Genomic DNA, 20,479 nt, shown 5'->3' with positions numbered 1-20,479 from the left:
TCGTGACTTCTTTTAAATCCTTTCTTAAAAGCCCCATTTTTTCTTTTATGTGATGTTGTCTTTTCATCATCTTTCTATGGTCCTTGTTATTGTTACTTTTAGTGCTTTTACTATTTATACTGGCATTTCACCTTTCACTATAATTCAAAATCCTATACTTTAGACAAATACATAATCACAGAAAAGGACAGCAGAGCTTGCAAATGTGATGTCATTTACAAGTGAAGATCATTTGTGAAATTAAAAGCAGATATCATTTGCAACAATTAACAACCATTTGTGTGTAGAGAGTGTCTGTAATTATCAGGGCCTGAGGAGCCCAGAAAACCTTGTGCTTTGTTTACAAAGACATTATCATTAGCATAAATAATACATTATTATATGTAGTGGCTTGTAAATGTCATATCTTTAAAATACACCATGAAGAGCTATACCATGTTTCATATAGCTTGAGGGACCTTAATAACCTATGAGCAATAGTAATTTCTACAATGCAGTTAAAAGTTTAAAAAAACAGGATGTTATTTTTTAATTCAATATTCATATTTTATTCATTTATTTGTTGTTTTGATTGTGTTTTTTTCTCTAGAAAATTCTAGATTACATTCTAGACTTTCGCTTTAATTTCAGGGTACAAAACACACAGCAGTATGCTGAAATATAGGAGGTTCCTTACTGTCTATGTCCACCTGGCAGTCCTCGGGGTTCTCTATGTGATTCTCCTCAGTCATTATGATGTTTTCGATGTCTTTCATGGAAAGATGATCACAGAAGGTGTCATACAGTAGCCTCTTCAGCTCCTCCACTGTAAGCTTCTGCATGTCACACTGGGGATAGACACACCTAACATTAACGTGGACACAGGCTGGAAGGCACAGTAAAAACATACAAATGCAAAGACAGAAATCTATAAACACACACAGACATAAAATATAGAGAGAATGTAAGTGCATAAATAGCACTGCTGTCTTGTAATTTAAATAAAATATTTTCTGCACTGTAGGCTTTACCAGAAGATGGAAAATGTGAGTGATATGAATGTGCATTTTAGATTTCTAAATGAATGACATTTAGATCAAAGGAAAATTTGAGTGAGAGATTCCCCCGGTGGATCTGATACTCAACAAATCCTATTTCTGTTAAACTGGCTGATTTGAGTGCAAGCTCCTCATTTTAGGTGAAACATGTGCCCCATGGATCTCAGATCTAAAATTTTAACTTAAGTATTTTGTGTCTTTTTCAGTAAATAATAAATATTAGATTATATTGAATATTTCATAAAATGGAAAACGAATGCAACTTAATCACTGAAGTCAATCTAATAAAGGTGAATAAGACAGCAAAAAAAGTATTTACTAGCCATTACCACATCCCTTCCCATTTAGTTGGTGTAATCTAAAGTACTTTCCCTGGACACTGTTTTAGATACACTTAGTCAACTGTTTAATACAAATATCTGATCAGCCACTTACATGGCAGTAACTCAATTTCAAACTGAGCATTAGAACAGGGAATAAAGGTGATTTAAATGACTTTGAATGAGGCATGGTTGTTGGTGCCATACTGGTCTGAGTAATTCAGAAAATGCTGATCTACTGGGATTTTTCCACACCACCATTTTTTATGGTATACAGGGACTGGTCAGAAAAAGAGAAACTATCCAGTGAGGAGCAGATCTCTAAGCAATGTTTCTAGCACCTTGTTGAATCTATGCCACAAAGAATTAAGGCAAGCCAGTGCTTGCAAGGTGTACCTAGTTAAATTTCTGGTGAGTGTAATTACTTTCTAAACTACTATTAATTTCTTATTTCTCATTTTTATGTGAACAGCATTGTTAATGAGACATTTGTTCACAGAACAATAAAACTATTCTGTATTATGTATTCTTAATTTGACTAACAATGTTTTATTTCTTAATTAGTGATCACTGGTCAGTCTCGTCAGCACCCTGGCATCTCAGACACATAAATTACCCTTTGGTCTCAATATTGTGCATCACTGCACAGACACCAGTCTCACTCCCAGCTTGTCACATATGAATTGAGCTCAGCCTAAGCTCATCTCACTGTTGTGACTGAAGGCACTGTGTGATCAATCCAGCAGCACATGTTTCATATTAGTATTCTGTTATATAATGTTGCACGATGCTATGCAACACTCCCTTGGGCTTGTTGACTCCCTCAGCAGGTGTGATTCTTCTTTTGTGCACTGAGGATATGAAAAACTCACATTAATTCCCTTTCTTTCAGACTCAGTTTGGAACCTCATTTTTTTTGACAGGCATTTCGATGCTATTATCACACAGCTACAACAAAAACAACCCTGACATGAGCTACGTCCCCACTAATTTCTCTCACACTGTCAAAATGAACAGCTGATTGTCTAATGAGGTGTCTATAAATAAATTAATATCTATTTTGCATGAAAAATTGACTTGACTAAGTGATAAGACTGCCGCCACATGCAAACAAGCAAAGATCCAGGATTCCATTAACAAATTAATGGATGTAACAGCTATTCCTTTAAAGAACCTAAATGTTTAATAGCTTTGAAGTTTACCAAATTAATGACGTCTTTGTCTCCTTTTAATAACAAGAAATAATGTTTTATAATGAGCACCTTCCAAAAAACTGAGTCAAAGTCAGTGCCACTGAATTTGTCTGGTAACCCAGCTGCTGTGAGCTTTGGACCCAGAAGAGTAACAAACTCCTCAAAATCCACCTGGCCGTCACCTGCAGAAAAGAGGAACAGTTAGTGTTCATTATAGCTGATTTTGTTTTCTGCAGTAAAGTCTAGTTTTGTGGGTAAATGCAGAACAAAGCATCTGCGCTTTTGTGATTTAAAATAGTAAAATCCAATCTGTTTTTTGGCCTCACCATCCATGTCCAGTCTCTGGATGATGACTTCCAACTCCACCTCATTTGGCATGTAGCCAAGGGACCGCATGGCCATGCCCAGCTCCTGCTTTGAGATGAACCCATTCCCATCGCGGTCAAAGACTTTGAAGGCCTCACGGATCTCTGCAGAAGAAGACGCACACACAAACACACACACACACAAGCTGAAGTCTTACGGCAAACGAGGATATGAAAGTGGGAAATTTTCCACACACCAAAGACACATTTGTTATGCTGCATCACTGCTTGAGTCATAGTTATATGGGGGTTGGCAGCTCAGGAGAACACAAGTTAACTGCCAAAAGAGAGTCAACAAAAAACAAACCTTGAACACAACACAATGAGATCAGGACAAACTGTAAGGGCAGTAGTCTCTGCCTTGCATTTTAATAGGGATTTAAACCTATTAAATAACAGAAGATTTTGCACCCAAAATAGTCTAAAAATAGTGTGTAATTCTGCCACACTGAGAGGGAAAACGGAGACATTCTGGTAAATGCTTTCTGTCAATTCTTTAATAAATGACAGTCAGGTTGAAATGAGATTGGAAACTACCAATGGGCCAGCAACTCAAAAATACTGTAAAACTTCTCTGTGTAAGAAATGGCATCATCAAATGAAATAAAATCACTCACTGTAATGTGGAGGAATTGCTACAGTAAAAGTGATGAGCTGATTTTAAACTAGCTCCACAGCACAAACACATACTTATCATTTTTGTTAGAAATCTAATTATTGTGTGGTCCAAAGAGACTTGAGATGTTTGTGTCAAAACATTTGGCAGTCCAAATTTAAAACATCTGTTGGATGTGTGGCTTTTTTGTATTTGAGTCTGTTTTGTTATTAAGTATCTTAACAAATGATCAGTGACAGTTTGTATCCAAATTTTGGCACTCTCTGTTGTCAGTTGAAGAAAAACTACAAATTCAAGTCACATTAAAACCAAACCTCAATTGTAGTATGTTTGGAGCTGTTTCTGTGGAGGAGGAGCTTACTGATGAGACAAAAAAAAACCTTATAAAATCAATACCATGGATCATGAGACTACAAATTGATAACAGCCAGTCTGCATTTCAGGCTGTAGCCATGGAGTTTGAACAGCATGGGCTTTTATGAGGCAGGAATGGTCTAACAATGAGATCTTATCAAGATACATCATGGGAATAAGAACTGCTTAAAATACTTTCCCTTCCTCTTTTTGTACGTACAGCTTAGAGTCCCCAAGCTGTCTAGTTATTTTTTCAGTATTACTAAGAATATTTAGTTGTCACTATAGCTCAGAGTTTCTCAGCCTAAAATCAGTATTCATTGGTTTATTTTCTCTTTTGACAATTTAAATCTTTTCACTGAGGGAGAACTGCATTTCAGTTTATATTTTCACTGTGTATGAACCTGAATCTAGAACAAGAGGTCTTTTGTTTTTCATTTATCATTGAAGGGGGACTTATTGTAAATCCCAATTCTATATTTCTGTTTGTGTTATTTGTAATAATCCTTAATCTTATACCATTCCTTGGTATATTCGATTCATCCGCTGTTTTAGCTCACCTCGCTTTAAGGCTACTATCCCTTTGAGCCAGTCATCATCTCACTGGCTGGCCCTCACAAACAGAAGGTTTGAGCAACATGTTGGCTGGTATGACTAGAGTAAGGATATCCCGTCCCCTCTCACTGGCATCATGCAGATTCATGTAATCCAAAGCTTAAGTACTTGGTTCATGGAAATGACGTCTACACAAGATGACCTTATTATACAATATTTTTAATATATTTGATATTTTTAAAATTTAATTATACATTAATTTTAATATAATATTACGATTTTAACATGAGCATCCACTACTGTACAAATACAAATATATAATCAAAAAGCTACAGTTTCTTCCTATTTTTATGATTTTGGTGTACAAAATCTCTGCTTTTTGCTGGTTGATGAAACCATCCCAGTCTCTTGGATCCTCCACTGTGAGATCGTTTGGTTCTTAGTGTTCAGAGCAGCAGATGAAATATAAGTAGGGGCTGATGAGTCCCTTAGTTTTTAATAATTTCTTTTGATGTTTTTAAAATGTTAACATATCAAACCTCACCTTCACTGACCAGTATTGACAACAACAACAACAATGACAATAATTACAAAAATAACAATAATAATAATAAATTATTAATTTGATAGTGATCAAAATAAGTGCAGCTGAGGTAAAGGTACTCTACATGTGTTTTTTTTCCCATCACAGACTACTAGAAATCGACAGTAGAACAGTAAGAAATCAAAGTAATGTGTGTTTTTTTTGTTTTGCTTTTAGTATTATTATTACAGCACTTACTTTAAGATAAACATAACAAACTAACAAACTCGACAGCAAAAGGCATTAAGTGTTGCAACTACTCTGTGTCAGCAGAAAGCTTTTTCTAAACTTTGAAACCTTGAGTTCAATCACTATGGGAAATCTTTCAGCAGTTAATTCCTCGTCTTTGCCTCACTGCATATTTCCCTTCATTCTCCACTTGTTTACCTTTCACGAGGGACTGAATCCCTTAATTTATGCAACAACATCCACGACCGAGTCACCTATAATTTGAAACTTGTCACATCCTCGTCTTACATGCCTGATTAGCACACAAGAGCAGAGCTGGAGATGAATCTTAAAACAGAGACAATACATAGTGCTCAGAAAATCACATGTCAAATTGGCAGTATTTGTAATTTGTTTGTTGAGATGAAATGTATCACTAAAGACCGATGTAAATCTCATGCGCTCTTTGTAATAAGATTCAGGAACATTTAAATTCCCCACACGTCTGGGGAAGTTTTAGATCAGGTCAGAGTAAAGACAAAGATAATTTAGGTGTGTAAATGAGAAAAATGTTGAGTAGGTTTGGAATGAATAATGGAAACAAAATAAGTGAATGCTGCTACTAAATAATACATAACCTGTCTCTATTATATGATTTAGTTCCAATAAAAGCTTTCTAGGTAAGGAAAATAAAATTATAATATTTATTTAAAAGACTTTTCAGCTTGCAGCCAATAGCTGCTGTTAAATTACTGAACTCTAATGCTAAACGAGTGTACATCATTTGAAGCAGGGTAATGAATGGACAAGCCTTAGGTAACATTGACAGTGTGACAGTACAACAAATTTCTCAGCAGAAAAAAAAACAAAACGTCAGTGATGGTAGAAAAGAGCATGTAATTGTGCTGTACTGTATAGCAGCAACTCCAGGAAATAGTCTGTTACAATCAAATAAATGCATAGGATAGAAACTGCACGAAGGGGACAAGGGTACTTAAAAATCATGTTTTTCAACAGATTACGTCTGGATATGCAATTTATAAAGCCAAGTCTGGTGACATTCACAGCAGCTGTTTTGACATCACTTTCCACTGCAAAATGTCTAACTGAAGATATATTCTGATTCACTGAGAGCCTCCAGCTGTGTTTTTTCCTTCACTGGGTATGATCTTATTGTTTATAGAAAAAATAATAGCGCAGTATCCACCTGAGGACCCTGCTCCATCTGTTTACTTTAGAAAGAGGGGCTTTCCAGCAGACACTTGCTAAAACATGTTGGTGCCTCGCAGGAGGCAAGCACATTCTCAAATTAGGTGCCAAAACTGTTTTTGCAAATGATCTCCTTCATGAAAGCCTTTTTATAGATCAAAGGCCAAAGTAGCAGTGTTACTATTAGTAGTTATAGTGTATCATTATATTGGTTATTTAAAAATAATCTGTTGGAGGATGATTTTATGTGGTGACAAACATCCTTTGCAAAATACTGAAATTGTTGTGTTGTACAGGCTTGAAATATAATGAATGGATTATCGTGTCCTGTGAGATACATGAGCATAAAGCTGGAAAATTTAGAGTTAGTTCAAATATTTTATCAAAACCACTTGCCTCCACATGAAACTAGGCCAGAGTAGTACTTGAATGAAGTAATAAATCTCTGAAGTAAAGAAGACCATGTGTAATCTCCATAGGCTGACTAGGCTGACTAATCAGTCTCTAAAATAATTAATTTTTCTATTCTTGACCACATTCTATCCAGATAAATACATTCTCAAAGCGATAGCACTATATCTTAATTTTACCCAGAAGATACAGCTGTATTCTTTTCTTTTAATTTTATTCTTTGGCCCAAAATGGACTGGATTCATATGTATTATGTACTAACTGTACTCTAAAGAAGACACTCTCTCTATAACAATAATAAAAAAAAGAAAAATCAGTTAATTAAATTGCACTGCACACTAATCAAAGAGACAAATACTTGTTTAAGTCCAGTATAACAGGTTTTAAATGCTCAGGTAAAACCCAGTTTTTACAAGCAGTGTTTTCTGCTGGTCTAACTGGTCTCACATAATCATGTCTGCTAGCTTCAAAGCTGCATTTGTTGCTTTTTGACTAGTTTGGAGCGGCACAACAAGCCCGAACCCTTTAGAACCAAGTGTGTCATATTTGATATGTGAGGGGTTTTTTAGTTTTTAGACTTCTTCATCAACAGTGTGATTTCTTTTTCCCCAAAAAGGCAAAATAATTTGTGCAATAGACTTTTAAGGAACAAACTGTCTGATGCAGCCAAAATGATACAAATTATATTCAAATTAATATTTGAATATAATTCAAATATTATATATGGGGCGATCGTGGCTCAAGAGTTGGGAGCTCGCTTTGTAATCGGAAGATTGCCGGTTCGAGCCCCAGCTTGGACAGTCTCGGTCGTTGTGTCCTTGGGCAAGACACTACTGGTGGTGGTCAGAGGGCCCAGTGGCGCCAGTGTCCGGCAGCCTCGCCTCTGTCAGTGCGCCCCAGGGTGGCTGTGGCTACATGTAGCTTGCCATCACCAGTGTGTGAATGTGTGTGTGAATGGGTGAATGACTGGATGTGTAAAGCGCTATACAAATACAGGCCATTTACCATTTAATATTTAAGTATCAATATATTTTTTATATATTTAATATTTATTTTATTTCATCAGAAATTTCATCAAAAAATTAGAATTTTCTGGCAATTCTTTCATGATTCAGGCTTTCATAAATGAGCAATGCCACTGGCAATGCTCATTTATGCACAATATGCCCTTTGACATCTGAGCACCAACACACTGGGGAATGGCATTAGTGAAATAGGCCTTTCACTTGCAGCTCATTATTTGTCATATGAGGGTGTATATTTTCTTCTAAATGATAATTCCCTAAACCTAACCAGGTAATCTAAATCCAACAATTTTACCAGCAAGTTGGAAATCTCAATAGTTCCAAAGTGCTTAACTTCCTAAACTAGCTTTTAAAATGGCATCATTGTCTCTGGGCACCAGTGCCAAAGGGCATTTTTAATGGGAAGATGCAAAAGATCATGAAAGCTACCAAGCCAGAAGCTTGTCCTTACATTCACCCACTTGTACCTAGTCATGTTTTCACTTTTTTCCTTTGTTTTAAAATTCATAAGGACGCAGCTTTCTGAAATCAGCATATCCTCCTAAGAACTGAGAAAAAAGAACCTTCCCAATGAACTTTTTTGGGATTTCCTGCCTCTTTGGAGCTAAAAGAGGCCAGCCAAACACATAAGATATCAATGGAAAGCCCAGGATGTCCTCTATTTAGTACATCAGGATTTTGTAAGGTCGTTCATATAAGTGAAAAGATATAGACCAAAAACAGAGGCCACAAATGAATAGGCTGGTTCTCAGCAGGATATGCATAATAAATTTTAAGGATTTAAAAATGAGAAAAAGTTGTTTGTTAATGTCAAATTTGACGTTTTCAAAATCGACCAGAGGCCGTACAAGTGACAAGCAGTTCCCTTTAAAGTGCCATGTTTTTACAATCCCAGCTCAGAAAAACTTGGGAAACTTTATAATATGTAAATAATACATAATGCAATGATCTGCTAATCTCATAAACATATATTTTTTTTAGATAGGCGATAGAGAACATATCAAATTCATGAACTGAGAAACTGTTCTATATTAAGAAAATTTGAATTTGATGGCAGTAACAAATCTCAAAATGCTGGGATGGGACAATAAAAGTCTTGTACACAGGTCTAAATAAAAGCAGCTGTAGGAACTTTTTGCAACTCATTAGGTTCTGACTCGCAACAAGTCAGTAACATGACAGGGTACGAAAGAGAGCATCTTAGAGGCAGAGTTTCTCAGAAAATGGGCAGATGTTCACCGTTCTGTGGTCAGACAAATGTAAATTTAAAATTCTATTTGGAAAATATGGACATCACATTTTCTTCACTAAAGAGGAAAGAGACCACCTGACATGTTATCAGGTCCCTGTTCAAAAGCCTGCATATCTGATGGTATGGGTTGTGTATTGTTGCTTATGGAAGATGCTCACACACATTGAAAAGCACAATAAATGTTGAATGGTTTTAGAGCAACACATACCACAGTAAAATATTAGGGTCTGGGTGCTGAACCGGCTAGCAAGCACTCGAGACCTTTCACCAGCTGAAAACAGTTGGCACATCATAAAATGAAAAACACTACAAAGGAGACCCAGGACTGCTGAGCAGCTATATTCACAACATTCCTCTCCCAGAAGTCCAACAACTGATACCCTGCAGACTGATGTTAAAACAAGATGGGATGCTATACATGGTTAAATACGCTGCTGTCCCAACTTTTTTGAACAAATATTCAAGTGTGCCAGTTTCAAAATGTGATGTTTTCTACATTCTTTTGTGAATAAAATATGGGTTTATCATTGAATTGTGTTTATTTACATTTTACACTGCATCCCAACAGTTTTTATTTTTGCTTCCAGCCTTTTTAAATTCTAACTAATGTAATTTTCAGCTTCTGCCTCATTAATATACATTATTTAATAGATTTTTTTCTTTTTAAAGCTGCCTCTTCAGCTCTGTTTCTGGGACCATAGCTTCACCAGGGAAGTGTGAATATTTTTGCTGAAAGCATGTGATGTTTGCTTTGATGTACAGAGGTGCTTGTTGGCCTTCAGATGCAATGCCACATAGTCCCCTGTGGTGTGATCTGACATAGGATGAAACCTCAAGTTAAGCTCAGCGGCTGAAAGAGCCAAGCTTCTAAAGCAGAACACCCACAAGAGAAAGGTGCAGTGCACTCCCTTTTGCACTTCTCTCCCTGTACACTGCTGTTTATCAGTGAATTGAGCTGCATCCTTGCAGCAGCACGGAGTTGCTAAACAAGTCTGTACACAGCTCTAAACAAAGTGAGGAACCACTTAGAAGTGGAGCTTATTCATGCATATAAATGGAAAAGGCTCGACAAGGCTCGTGAGTTCCACTTTCTCTGCAGTGTTTTCCTTTAAGCCGTATTGGGCTAACACTTTACATTACATTTTGGTAAAAACATGGCAACACTGGGACTTTTTCTTTGACAGGTAAAAGTTAATTAAGTAACATTAATGTCTAATTTATTTTAGTACTAACAAGTTAACAAATTGATATTAACAGTTGCTATGTTACAGATCTAATATGAGATAAATGGGCCAAAAGTAAAGGCTAGTTTCCCCCTTTGTTTTTTGCTTTTATCCTGTCACATACATTATAGTTTAATACTAACCAAATACACAGCATATTAACATATTAAAGTGCTAAGACAGAAAAAAACATCAGAAAATAGATTAAACAATGAAAATATTTACTTGAGTGTTTTAAGTCCTGCCTTGAGCAGGGTTTTAACCATTTTCAGGATAAATTTAGCTTCACTTAAAACTTTTGCCAATTACACATGGTGTTTTTTTAAGCAGAGCAGACTAATGCCAGGGCTTTTGTAACAGCAACGCATCCGTGAACCTAATCCAGGGCTTGTTTTTCAGAGCCAGGGATCCTCTTTGCCTCATTCAGACCTGCATCTGCTTAGGGCTGCTTTGGATCGGTAATTGAAGCACACCCACTCTTTATGTGAGACCTTATCACTGTGAGAAAAACACTGCTCTGCTCTGTGTGTGCAAACCTTGGGTGACTATTTTTAAACACTCATAGCAACCTTAATCCATCTTTAGCTGGATATGGGCTGACTTGGACATCCAAAAGATTTAAATATTACCATAACAGACTTCTAATAAGGCTCTTGGGGATTTGAAAGGAGTATATGGTGAAGTCTAAGTTGTGTGTGTGTTAAGGGAAAAGCTCGTCTTTGGGTTTGGAATGAAATTCCACCCTTCGTTAGAAAATTTAAAGAGCATTAATGTTGCCAATGCAGCACTGAAGTGACCACAGGGAAAAACTTTTTTTGAGTGACTGTAGCCAGTGACAGGCTGTGAAATTTTAGTCTGATGTTCAGTTTTTCTTTTCTGAAAAGGAAAAAAAACATGGAGATCTTTCCATCTTTTTTCTCTCACTCATTCTTTGCAAAACATAAAGTTTTCAGTATCACAGATGATGCCAAGCTGAGATGGGCTCGATATCCGCAAGACAAAAACCCGTCAGAAGTACTTCAAGCATAGGTCAGTCAGGAAGAATCAAAAGCCTCCACTACACAGTACATCTTATCCAACATCCCCCCCATCAGTTCCACCAGGCTAACTGTGCACACTCACTTATGGATGTTGTTTTTCTACCACTATTACTGTGTGATAAAGACTTTTGGTGTATTGTTCATCAAAGGAAAGGAATATTACCCCGGAGAAAAAGCACTTCACCTCCCAGAACTCATCACAGTTCATTTCACAGGTAATAAAGTCTGCGGGATTCACTTCTTTGTGGCAATCAATCAAGATGGAAATAAATGACTTAACTTGAAGCCACCAGGCAGCCATAATCAAAGCATTTCATGATATTCCCCGTAAGTCTGCAGCACATGTTTTTCATCAAAACCCATTTTGGCGTGATAGAATGCCATACCAGATTACACTGACTGATTAACTGAGAATTTATATGAGAATATAGATATTGATGGGATCGAAATGTCAAATAACTAACTATAACAAGGGTCAGGAAAATAATAAATGTCAGTGTCAAGACTTTAACTTGTTCTTTTCCTCATTATGAAGAAAAGATGTATGCAAAGAAATGAAGACATGTCTTCTGCTTAGGTTATAAATTGGGGAAAATGCTTTGTTTATCATACCACCACAAATATTACATAGAGGGGGTTTTGTTCAGACAAAAATATATATCTGCATACCTCAAAATCTCCCCTTATTTTATTAATTTAGTCTATGCAAAAAGTGTGAAAACTAAATAAATCAGAGTTTTGAATGGAGATGTGAGCCAGTCACCTCCAGATAAACCCAGGCCCATTCCCACCCTGGTTTATGCTAGCTGTTTAGGGTACTGATATAAAATTGCTTTTAAACTCTATTATCTCAAAATTAAAATTCTCTTAATCGAATTAACCTTCATATATTTTTCTGGTAAACAATTTTCATACCCTTTAAGATATTTTTTGTGTGTCTGTGAAGCTGTGGTAACACCTGTGGTGCTGGGGCACTTTGCCCTCTAAGAAGAGGCTTATTTCTGTTAACATCGTTTTCACCATCTATGTCAAGTAGAGCTTTTCCATCCAGGCAGGTGATACATTTATGAAATCCATTTTCAAATCCAGTCCTGTCTGCCTGCCTGTTTGTCTTACAGGCTGTGTAAGATGACCCTGCATCTACGCAGAACTGAGAAGAGATGGGAAAAAATACAAAGTGAGATTTATTATCCTCAGCCTGATTACATACAAGGAAGGCGCTTTAATGGCCGTCCCAAGTGACACACATCTGTAATGCTACCGACCGGTTTCTCTTCTAAAATGAATTATTTTAATATTTTTGTCTTACTTGTGTTTTTTATGTACCCTCTTCTATCATTTTTATGGCAGGCAGGAAAGAGTTTTCAGGAAGATTTTTCTGCAGGTTTTTGATCTTTCGTCTAAACTTATGCAACATTATCTCACCGTCCTTCATCAGTACTCACAAATCCATTAGCATAAATTCATAATGAATTTGCTGGCTTTATTGGCTTTTTTTAAATTTTGGAGCAATTGAAAAATTACAGCAGTCTGTGCTGCTGTGCGTCCTTCTTCTTTGTTAATCAACAAAAGCCCTTTTTGAGCTTTAAAATGATGTTTGGCAGACTTGTATCGATGTGAAAAGGACTTGATTTGTGAGTACAAGTGCGACGGTTTCAGCAGTAGAAAGGCACTTCATTTATTAGCTTGATTCACTTTATTGTTAATTATTTTTTTCAATATTTTTTTTAAGAGAGAGTGTTTAGATAAAAACAAACTCTTCTGCAGGAGGATATGAAAGCATTCGTCTGTGGAAGAGGAAGCAAGCCATGTTTTTAGGGGGATCCAATTTAAGGGTAAAACATGGTGGTTTTTTTCCGTACGAGAACAATAATTGAGCTAATTCTGGCTTCCTAAGAGAGAGCATGCAAATAGCAGTCGATAGCTGACGTGAATAGGAGAGAAAAATAAGTGTTTGGTTTTGGTAAACACTTCTGGATCGTTTGCACACTCCACACTCCTGAAAATGAGCCAGCATATCTTCATCCATCAGCACTGGTCATTTGTTATATGTTGTGTCCAAATCTTCTTAGCAATGTATATGCTTTAAAATGGTCTCAGTTGACCCCTTAGAAGTACACCCCCGCGACGCCTACTGATTCTGCACCAGCAATACGTTATATGCATAATTTCTGTCTTTCCGAGCAGATGCCGGTGTCTTTAAATATCTTCATTTGTATTCATGTAAGTATTTCCAAAGGAATGGAAGTCAACCCTCCACCTCAGGGCAAAGAAATGAGTCAATGTTGCTGCTGCAGCTACAGTAGGAGTCGAGCAGAAACATCAACAACGCCTCACAGGCAGTTTATGCCATTAGGAACACAGTGGTGTCGGTGGGTTTTTTTGAGTAGCTGTCAGTCAAAACGATTTGCAGTCACAAAAACTCTGCCAAGGGAATGACTAAAAATGCTGAAAAAGAAGCCCCAGTAAATGTTAAATGCCTGGTACTGAGAGGAAAACTCATTGAATAAACAAAATCTAGTGTGGAAGTCTGAATATTCAATATTCTAAATGCATTTTGATGAAGTAAACAAGCTCTGCAGTTAGTCCTGTACACTACCACAAAAACGCTGACTTCAGTAGTTTCATCATCCAAATAATCAAACTCTGCTGGTTGTTTGAGGAAGGTTTTACAGTCACATCATCTCTCTCCCACCAGAGTCTTTTTCTCTGGCACAAAGCAACATACAAAGCTCCATTTAGTGATATTGTTGTAACCACAGATATATGAAGCAAGTGGGAAATTCTCACCATCGCTCTTTGATATTTCATAAAATAAAACAAAACTAAAATGCAGTATCTCTAAATCCAGCTTTCAGTCTCACTGATTTCAGTCTCATTGTTCCAGTCACTTCCCGTTTGCACCATCTCGGCTCTGTGCGGTGGGAGGGGTGCAGACGACAGTCAAATCTGTGTTTGATCTTGAGACGAGGAAAGCCCCCTCACTCTGCCACAAGTGTGCACAAATGGAAAGATAACTTTGTAGGCTGCACTGATTTCAATTGCTGCGGATGGTTAATTGGTGAGTTTAAAATGCTCCGTGAGAGATTTGTCCCTGCTGGTGCTCTGTGACAGGTTGGGGTCAGGATATGGTTTCATGTTTCCATAACGGTGATTAAGAGAATCTTTTATAATACTGAAACCAACACAGTGAAAGTAGAAATAAAGACAAGTTTTATTAAAATCTTCGAATACAATGTCTATTCACTATAAACGCTATGTAAATCATGTCAAATACTGTCTGCTTACATTTCTGTTTATTTTGCTGCATGTGCAGAGTAATAATACCTGCAAGCATATGAAATAGCTGAGACTAAGATGCACTAGCATTTTCCTTCTAGAGCTAGACATGTAGAATATAATGCTAATGTGATATTTAGTTATTTTTGTTATGAATTCATTTACTCCTTCCATAAATAGCCATTATAATGGTCTTGCTTTTAGGCAGAAAATGCAGTTATTAGAAAACTGGTGAGTTATCCTTTTGTTTGGCTTTTTGAGCAGCTCGCATAAGTATGTCAAATGGATTAATTTGCCTTAATGCCCGAATTTATTTACTACTGATGAATACATTTAGTTTTCCAGAGCGTTTTTTCGGGGCGAAGCTTCTGAGAGTCTGTCAGCAACAGAGGAAATTTGGGGCTGATTTAAAAAAACGATACAAAAGCACATTTCCTTCCAAAGATGTCCTCACGGTCATAAAACAGAGGGAATGAAGAAAAGATGGAACTAAAAGTTGTGTGAGCAGATGTTTCCTTCAATGTTCTTGTGTATTTCAACAGTGCAGGGGACAAGGCGGAGGAGATTTCAACTGCAACAATAAACAAACTGTATTATAACAAGTTTGCTAAGAAAATACAAACATTTTGCTTCTCTCTTATCTTTTACTTGTGTCTACCGGCAACTCCTGGCATCTGTTTACATGAGCCTTTCTCTGGGACCTGATACAAATGCTTTAAGCTCAGCCTTGGGACTATTTTGAAGCTACTTCCAATAGTGCTGTTGTTAGGGTGTGTGGAAATGGGCTACCCACTTAATTCCACCTGCAGTGATATTGACACTGAGCTGTGTGTATATATGTGTGTGTGTGTGTGTGTGTGTGTGTGTGTGTGTGTGTGTGTGTGTGTGTGTGTGTGTCTGTCTGTCTGTCTGTCTGTCTGTCTGTCTGTCTGTCTGTCTGTCTGTCTGTCTGTCTGTCTAGTGGTGGAGGAGGTCTAAACTATATTGAGCACCTGTAATATGACCAACTGTTTTTTTCCTTATGTGTAGGAGGGGAAATGGACAATATGGAGTCCAATTCAATTTATGGTCACATTACTGTACATTAAAGTAGTTGCTACCACCTCTCAATTTCTATCATGCACACACACACACAATTTTTTTTTCAATTATAGCTTTGACAGCCTTCTTGGTCAAAAGGTTTGGTGCCACTGGTCCATTCCCTTGGGTGTCCAAGCCAGTAATTGAAAATCAAGTACTTGGTTATGTGTGCCAATAGGGCTTGAGCCTCCTATGCCTCTACATGCGCTCACATACACATATTCACTAATGTGCTATTTCATTTTCTGACAAAGTCTTGTCCCTCTGACGGCCAAGCTGATGATTGTGACACCTCAATCTTCCAGCCAATTCTCGTCCCTCTCTAGAGAAGAGCGACAGTGTCGCTTGGGTAATGCGTTTCTCATTTACGAGTTGTTTCTGAAACGTCACTGCTGTCAAAATTTAATCAAAATATGTTTAATGTTGTTACTATATATTTTAAATTTTTATGTTTTCAATATTTGCAGTGTCTCCAATCTAGGAAATACTTTAGCACTGGAAGTTCAGTTTGTTAAAATTGCCTTTAAGTGCTAGTAGCCATATTATTCCAGATATCCATATTTAGGGTTTGGGCATTATTTTTGATCATAATTTGTTAGTTAAGATCCAGAATGAAAATATTGTTTCCCCATCTTTTACCTAAAGTTCGTCATTACATAAAGAAGTAAAACATTTTATCTGTTTTTTGTTATATAAGCTGCACATTTTAAAAATAAATAAATCACCCAAATGTGATTTTGTGTTAAAATGTGTCACACATAAAAAAATAATGTTTGGCATCTGGAGCGTACCACTCACCAATACTGCAGTGGCATCTTTATACAATATGTATGTCTGTTTTTAATGCAAGCGGTCCTACGATGTGTATTCTTCCTCTTCACTTTCTTGCTACTTTTGACAGCAACATCTAGAAAATAAGGGCGAGTGTGTGCAGTTGTCAGCTGCTCCAACAGTCGTGATAAATTCCAACTTTGGAATAAGACTGAGTGCAAAATGCACAAGCCTTTACGTCACAAAGAAACCTCCATCTGAGATATTTTACATAGATTTTCTGGCTGTGTGGAAGACGAAGGTGTTCACCAGATTTGGATTAAGAAAATAAACAGAAACAATTTATATTACTGTCAACAACAGGACAGAAGGTGTTTCTTAACAACAGACAATCTCATGGTGACTAATATAAGTAATGAACAAAATGAGCATTAAGTTATATTCACAGAAAACTGAAACTGGCTTCACTTCTTAGACTCAGAGGCTGTTTCAAGCTTTACTGTTCAATTTATGGGTGAAAGAGGACTCAGAAGCTATGCCCATCTTTTATATACTGTATACAGCTTAAATAGGAAATGAAGCTACGTTAATACTGGGTAATACACTTTCTAGGGGCTGCAGTGGTTGCACAGAATAAATTAACTCCAGCTTGCGTTGCTGTCTTCCATCTCTGCGACACCGAAAACAATAATGAGAGTAATAGCAATATTGTTTCCATAGATTTAAAATTTAGTTAACTAAAAGTAAGCACCGATACTGGCACATAACATTTCATATTCTTTTTCTGGTATTATTCAACAAACCATTCAGTCCTGTCATGTTCTATATTATTCTCATTTTGTGCTTTCTAGCGGGAAAAGCTGTGAAACTGTCACTTGACAACAACAACAACAATGTTCAAATCCCTTCATTGACGCTGGCTTAAAAGTCTGCCTCTTTTGCTTTCTCTAAGGCATCTCTCACACAGCATCACAACAGCTGCAAAAGGCTCTGTCACTGCTGTTAACTGTGCATTACCACAGCCTTCTCCAATCAAACTGCCACTATAAGTTGAGCTGTAAAACCCAAATGGCTCACTTTGTCTCCTGACACATGCGGCAGGTACAAGTGGATTTGACTAATTGCAGCTAAAATGAAGTGTTGTTTGTTTATTGCATCCAGAGCTGACAGTAAAGTGGTTGGGTGGGGTGAAAAGAAAACTGAGATTTGTCAGTCTCAACAGTCAAGAGCTACTTCTGAAGCCTGAAGTACACATGTTTGACAATAAAGCACTGTGATGCAATGCTAAAATTAAGAGCATAACATCATGCAAGGATCACTTTTGGCATTGACACGTATCTCTTTTATCTTTATTTTATTTTATTTATTTTTTGGATTTCAAAGCAAAAAAAGAAAGAAAAGAAAAAGGCAATAAGCATTAAATGAACAAGGGAGATGTGTATTGCGTGTCTTAGCTTTTCTGGATGTTTCTGGTGTTTTCTGAAACAGATAATGTTCAAAATGCACTGGGCTGTTCTGCCTTTGAATACCCTCTGGGAGTCAAAACCAATATATATTTGGCCTCTTCCACTCAGCTTTTATAATTAACATCAACCTCAGTGTGAAGGTGCCAACCTTATTACGTGTGTACAAGTGGTTCTTTGCAAGTATTGCAAATGCAAACCTGTTTACGTGAGACAAAACTCTGTCATTCCAAATGTATGCACCTGCAGGTAACATTAGCAGTTTGCTTCTTGGTGTCTCTGCTCCAGCACTCACAGACAGAAATTTTTCACAAGACCAGGCTTGTCTGTACTTCACACATATACATGAAATGCGGCTGTCAAGAAAAGCCGCATCACTTTTAAAGGTTTGTGCGCCCACTCATCTCTCTGAATCCATCCAGCGAAGGAGTCGAATTTGTCAGAAATGTGTTTGTCCTTTGTTTCTCAAAGAAAGTGTGTTTAATCTTTATGGGGGGGAAAGGATCAGAGGTGCAGGGGACGAATCATTTATCATTAATATGTCAGCTTAGAGCATAAACACACTGAAAGCATGGCAGCAAAACAAGAACTTCCTCTAATCACATCCACTTGGGGACTTCAGTCATGTCTCAGGGGCTGCTGTATGATAATGTGCAGATGTCACAGGTTCACATTGCAAGCACTCCTGGCATAAACATTCTCATGATCCTAAAATACACATTGTCCTGTGTCGCTATCATTTTTCAGCATGGTTCTTGGTGTTGATATCTAGTGCTGTGGACGTTAAATGTGTTTTCTGATGTTTCAGATATATTCAACTTCTTAAAAAATGATGGGATTTACCCTGTTACTTAATTTAATAACCTTGCATATGTGGGACAAATGCTTCACAGTCTTCAGGAAAGATGGGGATAAGATACATCAAATATCTCTAAACCATTCAGTGTCTGTGTGGCCAGGCTTAACAGGCCAGTGAATTCCAGCCCCTAGCTTCTGGTACTAGTTAGAGCCAATGTATCACTAACCTCATAAAGCAACGTTTTATAATAAAATTCCTTTCTTAAGAAATCCTGCTTTGAACTTCTGGAAAATAATGATGTGATAATGTGAATAGACTGAAAAAAAAAAAAAATGTTAAATTCAGTCAGTGAAAAAAAATCGAAAATGAGGATTATTGTAGCACATTCTGTTTTATATAACAAGATAAAGAAAGGGAACTGTGAAAATAAAAACTGCTCTTAAAATCCAAATCACTTCTAGTCTCGATACTTGTGTATTAAATCAAAGCTCTCCGAGCGCTGTCCAAGGTCCTGACTGCGCGTCTGTTTAAAGGAACTCCACCGCAGGAGCTGACCGCGGCCACATACACTGCCGCTGCACAAATTAACACCTCCCGTATATTCACAAGTCCTGATAACCTTCAGTTCTATGTGAGCAGGTATCATTATTCTCACCTTCAACTTCGTCTTCAGGCAGGTTCACCGGCGCGCTGTAGGAGAGGATGTCAGGGATGGTGCAGATCCCCCGGTACATCAGCGTGGAGGTGACTGGATGCATCGGCATGGCTGCGACCTCTGGATACCACCTGCGCCCTCGTCATACAGAAATGTCTACAGAGAGGATCCTAACTTCCCCGCTCAGTCACCGACGGAAAAGCAAATCCATGGATGAGGGGCTGGGGGGTGCGAAGGGAAAACGTGGATTCCGCAGCGTGTCCGCCTCAATATGCCTTTTGGTCAATGAATGAAGAGCAAGAAAATGTGTGTGGGGGGGCTCTTACCTCTCTGCAGTTGTTATATGTTTAGAAAGAATAACACACAAAGTCAGTAAAAGGAGCAGTGCAGAACACCGAGAAAATGCGCACATAGATACATCACCATCAGCTCAGACAACCTCCACATCTGAGCTAATTAGCGCGGGTTTTCCGTCTCTGCTGTAAACAACAATTGTGATAAAATTGCGGGTTATGAATCCATCGATTGCTTGTGTTTTTTAGTCCCGGGGATTGTCTGCCGTGATGAAACACATGCATCCACTTGTTGGATACATGCGCTAACTTGACGCACTCCGTCCTCAGGCTCCAGCCAGCTTCATCCACGGAAACGACGTGTTAAAAATCTTTTTTTAATGATGAGTGAATAGCATAAAAGATCTAAATGTGTGTCTTAAAAGCCCGATGTGATGGCAGGTAAAGTAGGGCGCATCCGGATCCTCACAGACAATAATTACTCGCTGGCTCTTAATTGGTCGTGAGCACTGGGCGCAGTGCGATCCAGTTGTTCAGTCTTCAGTGTTTTTGTGAAAGGAAGCTCTCTGTGTGGATCAGATATATAGTCTCTCCCTTCTCTGTCTCGCCCCCGTCACTCTGTCTCACACATACATACATACATGCGCACTTACACACACACTTATACGCTCAGCGTGTGGACGCAGGCAATCCCACCACACAGCACATAAACGCAACACACCCTCCCTGCCCTGTCGGTTTCTCTGATCTTTGTTTTCTTCTTTTTTTTAATTACTCTCACCCTGAGC

At 37.7% G+C, this 20,479-nt stretch overlaps 1 protein-coding gene across 1 annotated transcript in view; it reads right to left on the bottom strand.

The window, feature by feature from the left end:
* The window catches only part of LOC116325593 (calcium-binding protein 7), a 28,495-nt gene extending 8,247 nt beyond the window's left edge, over positions 1-20,248 (bottom strand). The window contains exons 1-4 of the mRNA XM_031746546.2: positions 19,399-20,248; positions 2,877-3,020; positions 2,620-2,732; positions 677-827 (exon numbers count right to left, since the gene is read on the bottom strand). Coding sequence (XP_031602406.1) covers positions 677-827; positions 2,620-2,732; positions 2,877-3,020; positions 19,399-19,507 — 517 coding nt within the window. The 5' untranslated portion in view covers positions 19,508-20,248. The remainder of the gene's footprint in view (positions 1-676; positions 828-2,619; positions 2,733-2,876; positions 3,021-19,398) is intronic.
* Between the last annotated feature and the right edge of the window lie 231 nt (positions 20,249-20,479).

The sequence above is a fragment of the Oreochromis aureus genome, linkage group 12 (genome assembly GCF_013358895.1).
Source record: "Oreochromis aureus strain Israel breed Guangdong linkage group 12, ZZ_aureus, whole genome shotgun sequence".
NCBI lineage: Eukaryota > Metazoa > Chordata > Actinopteri > Cichliformes > Cichlidae > Oreochromis > Oreochromis aureus.
Note: the sequence above shows the minus strand (reverse complement) of the source record. Positions and strands in the feature narration are given on the sequence as shown.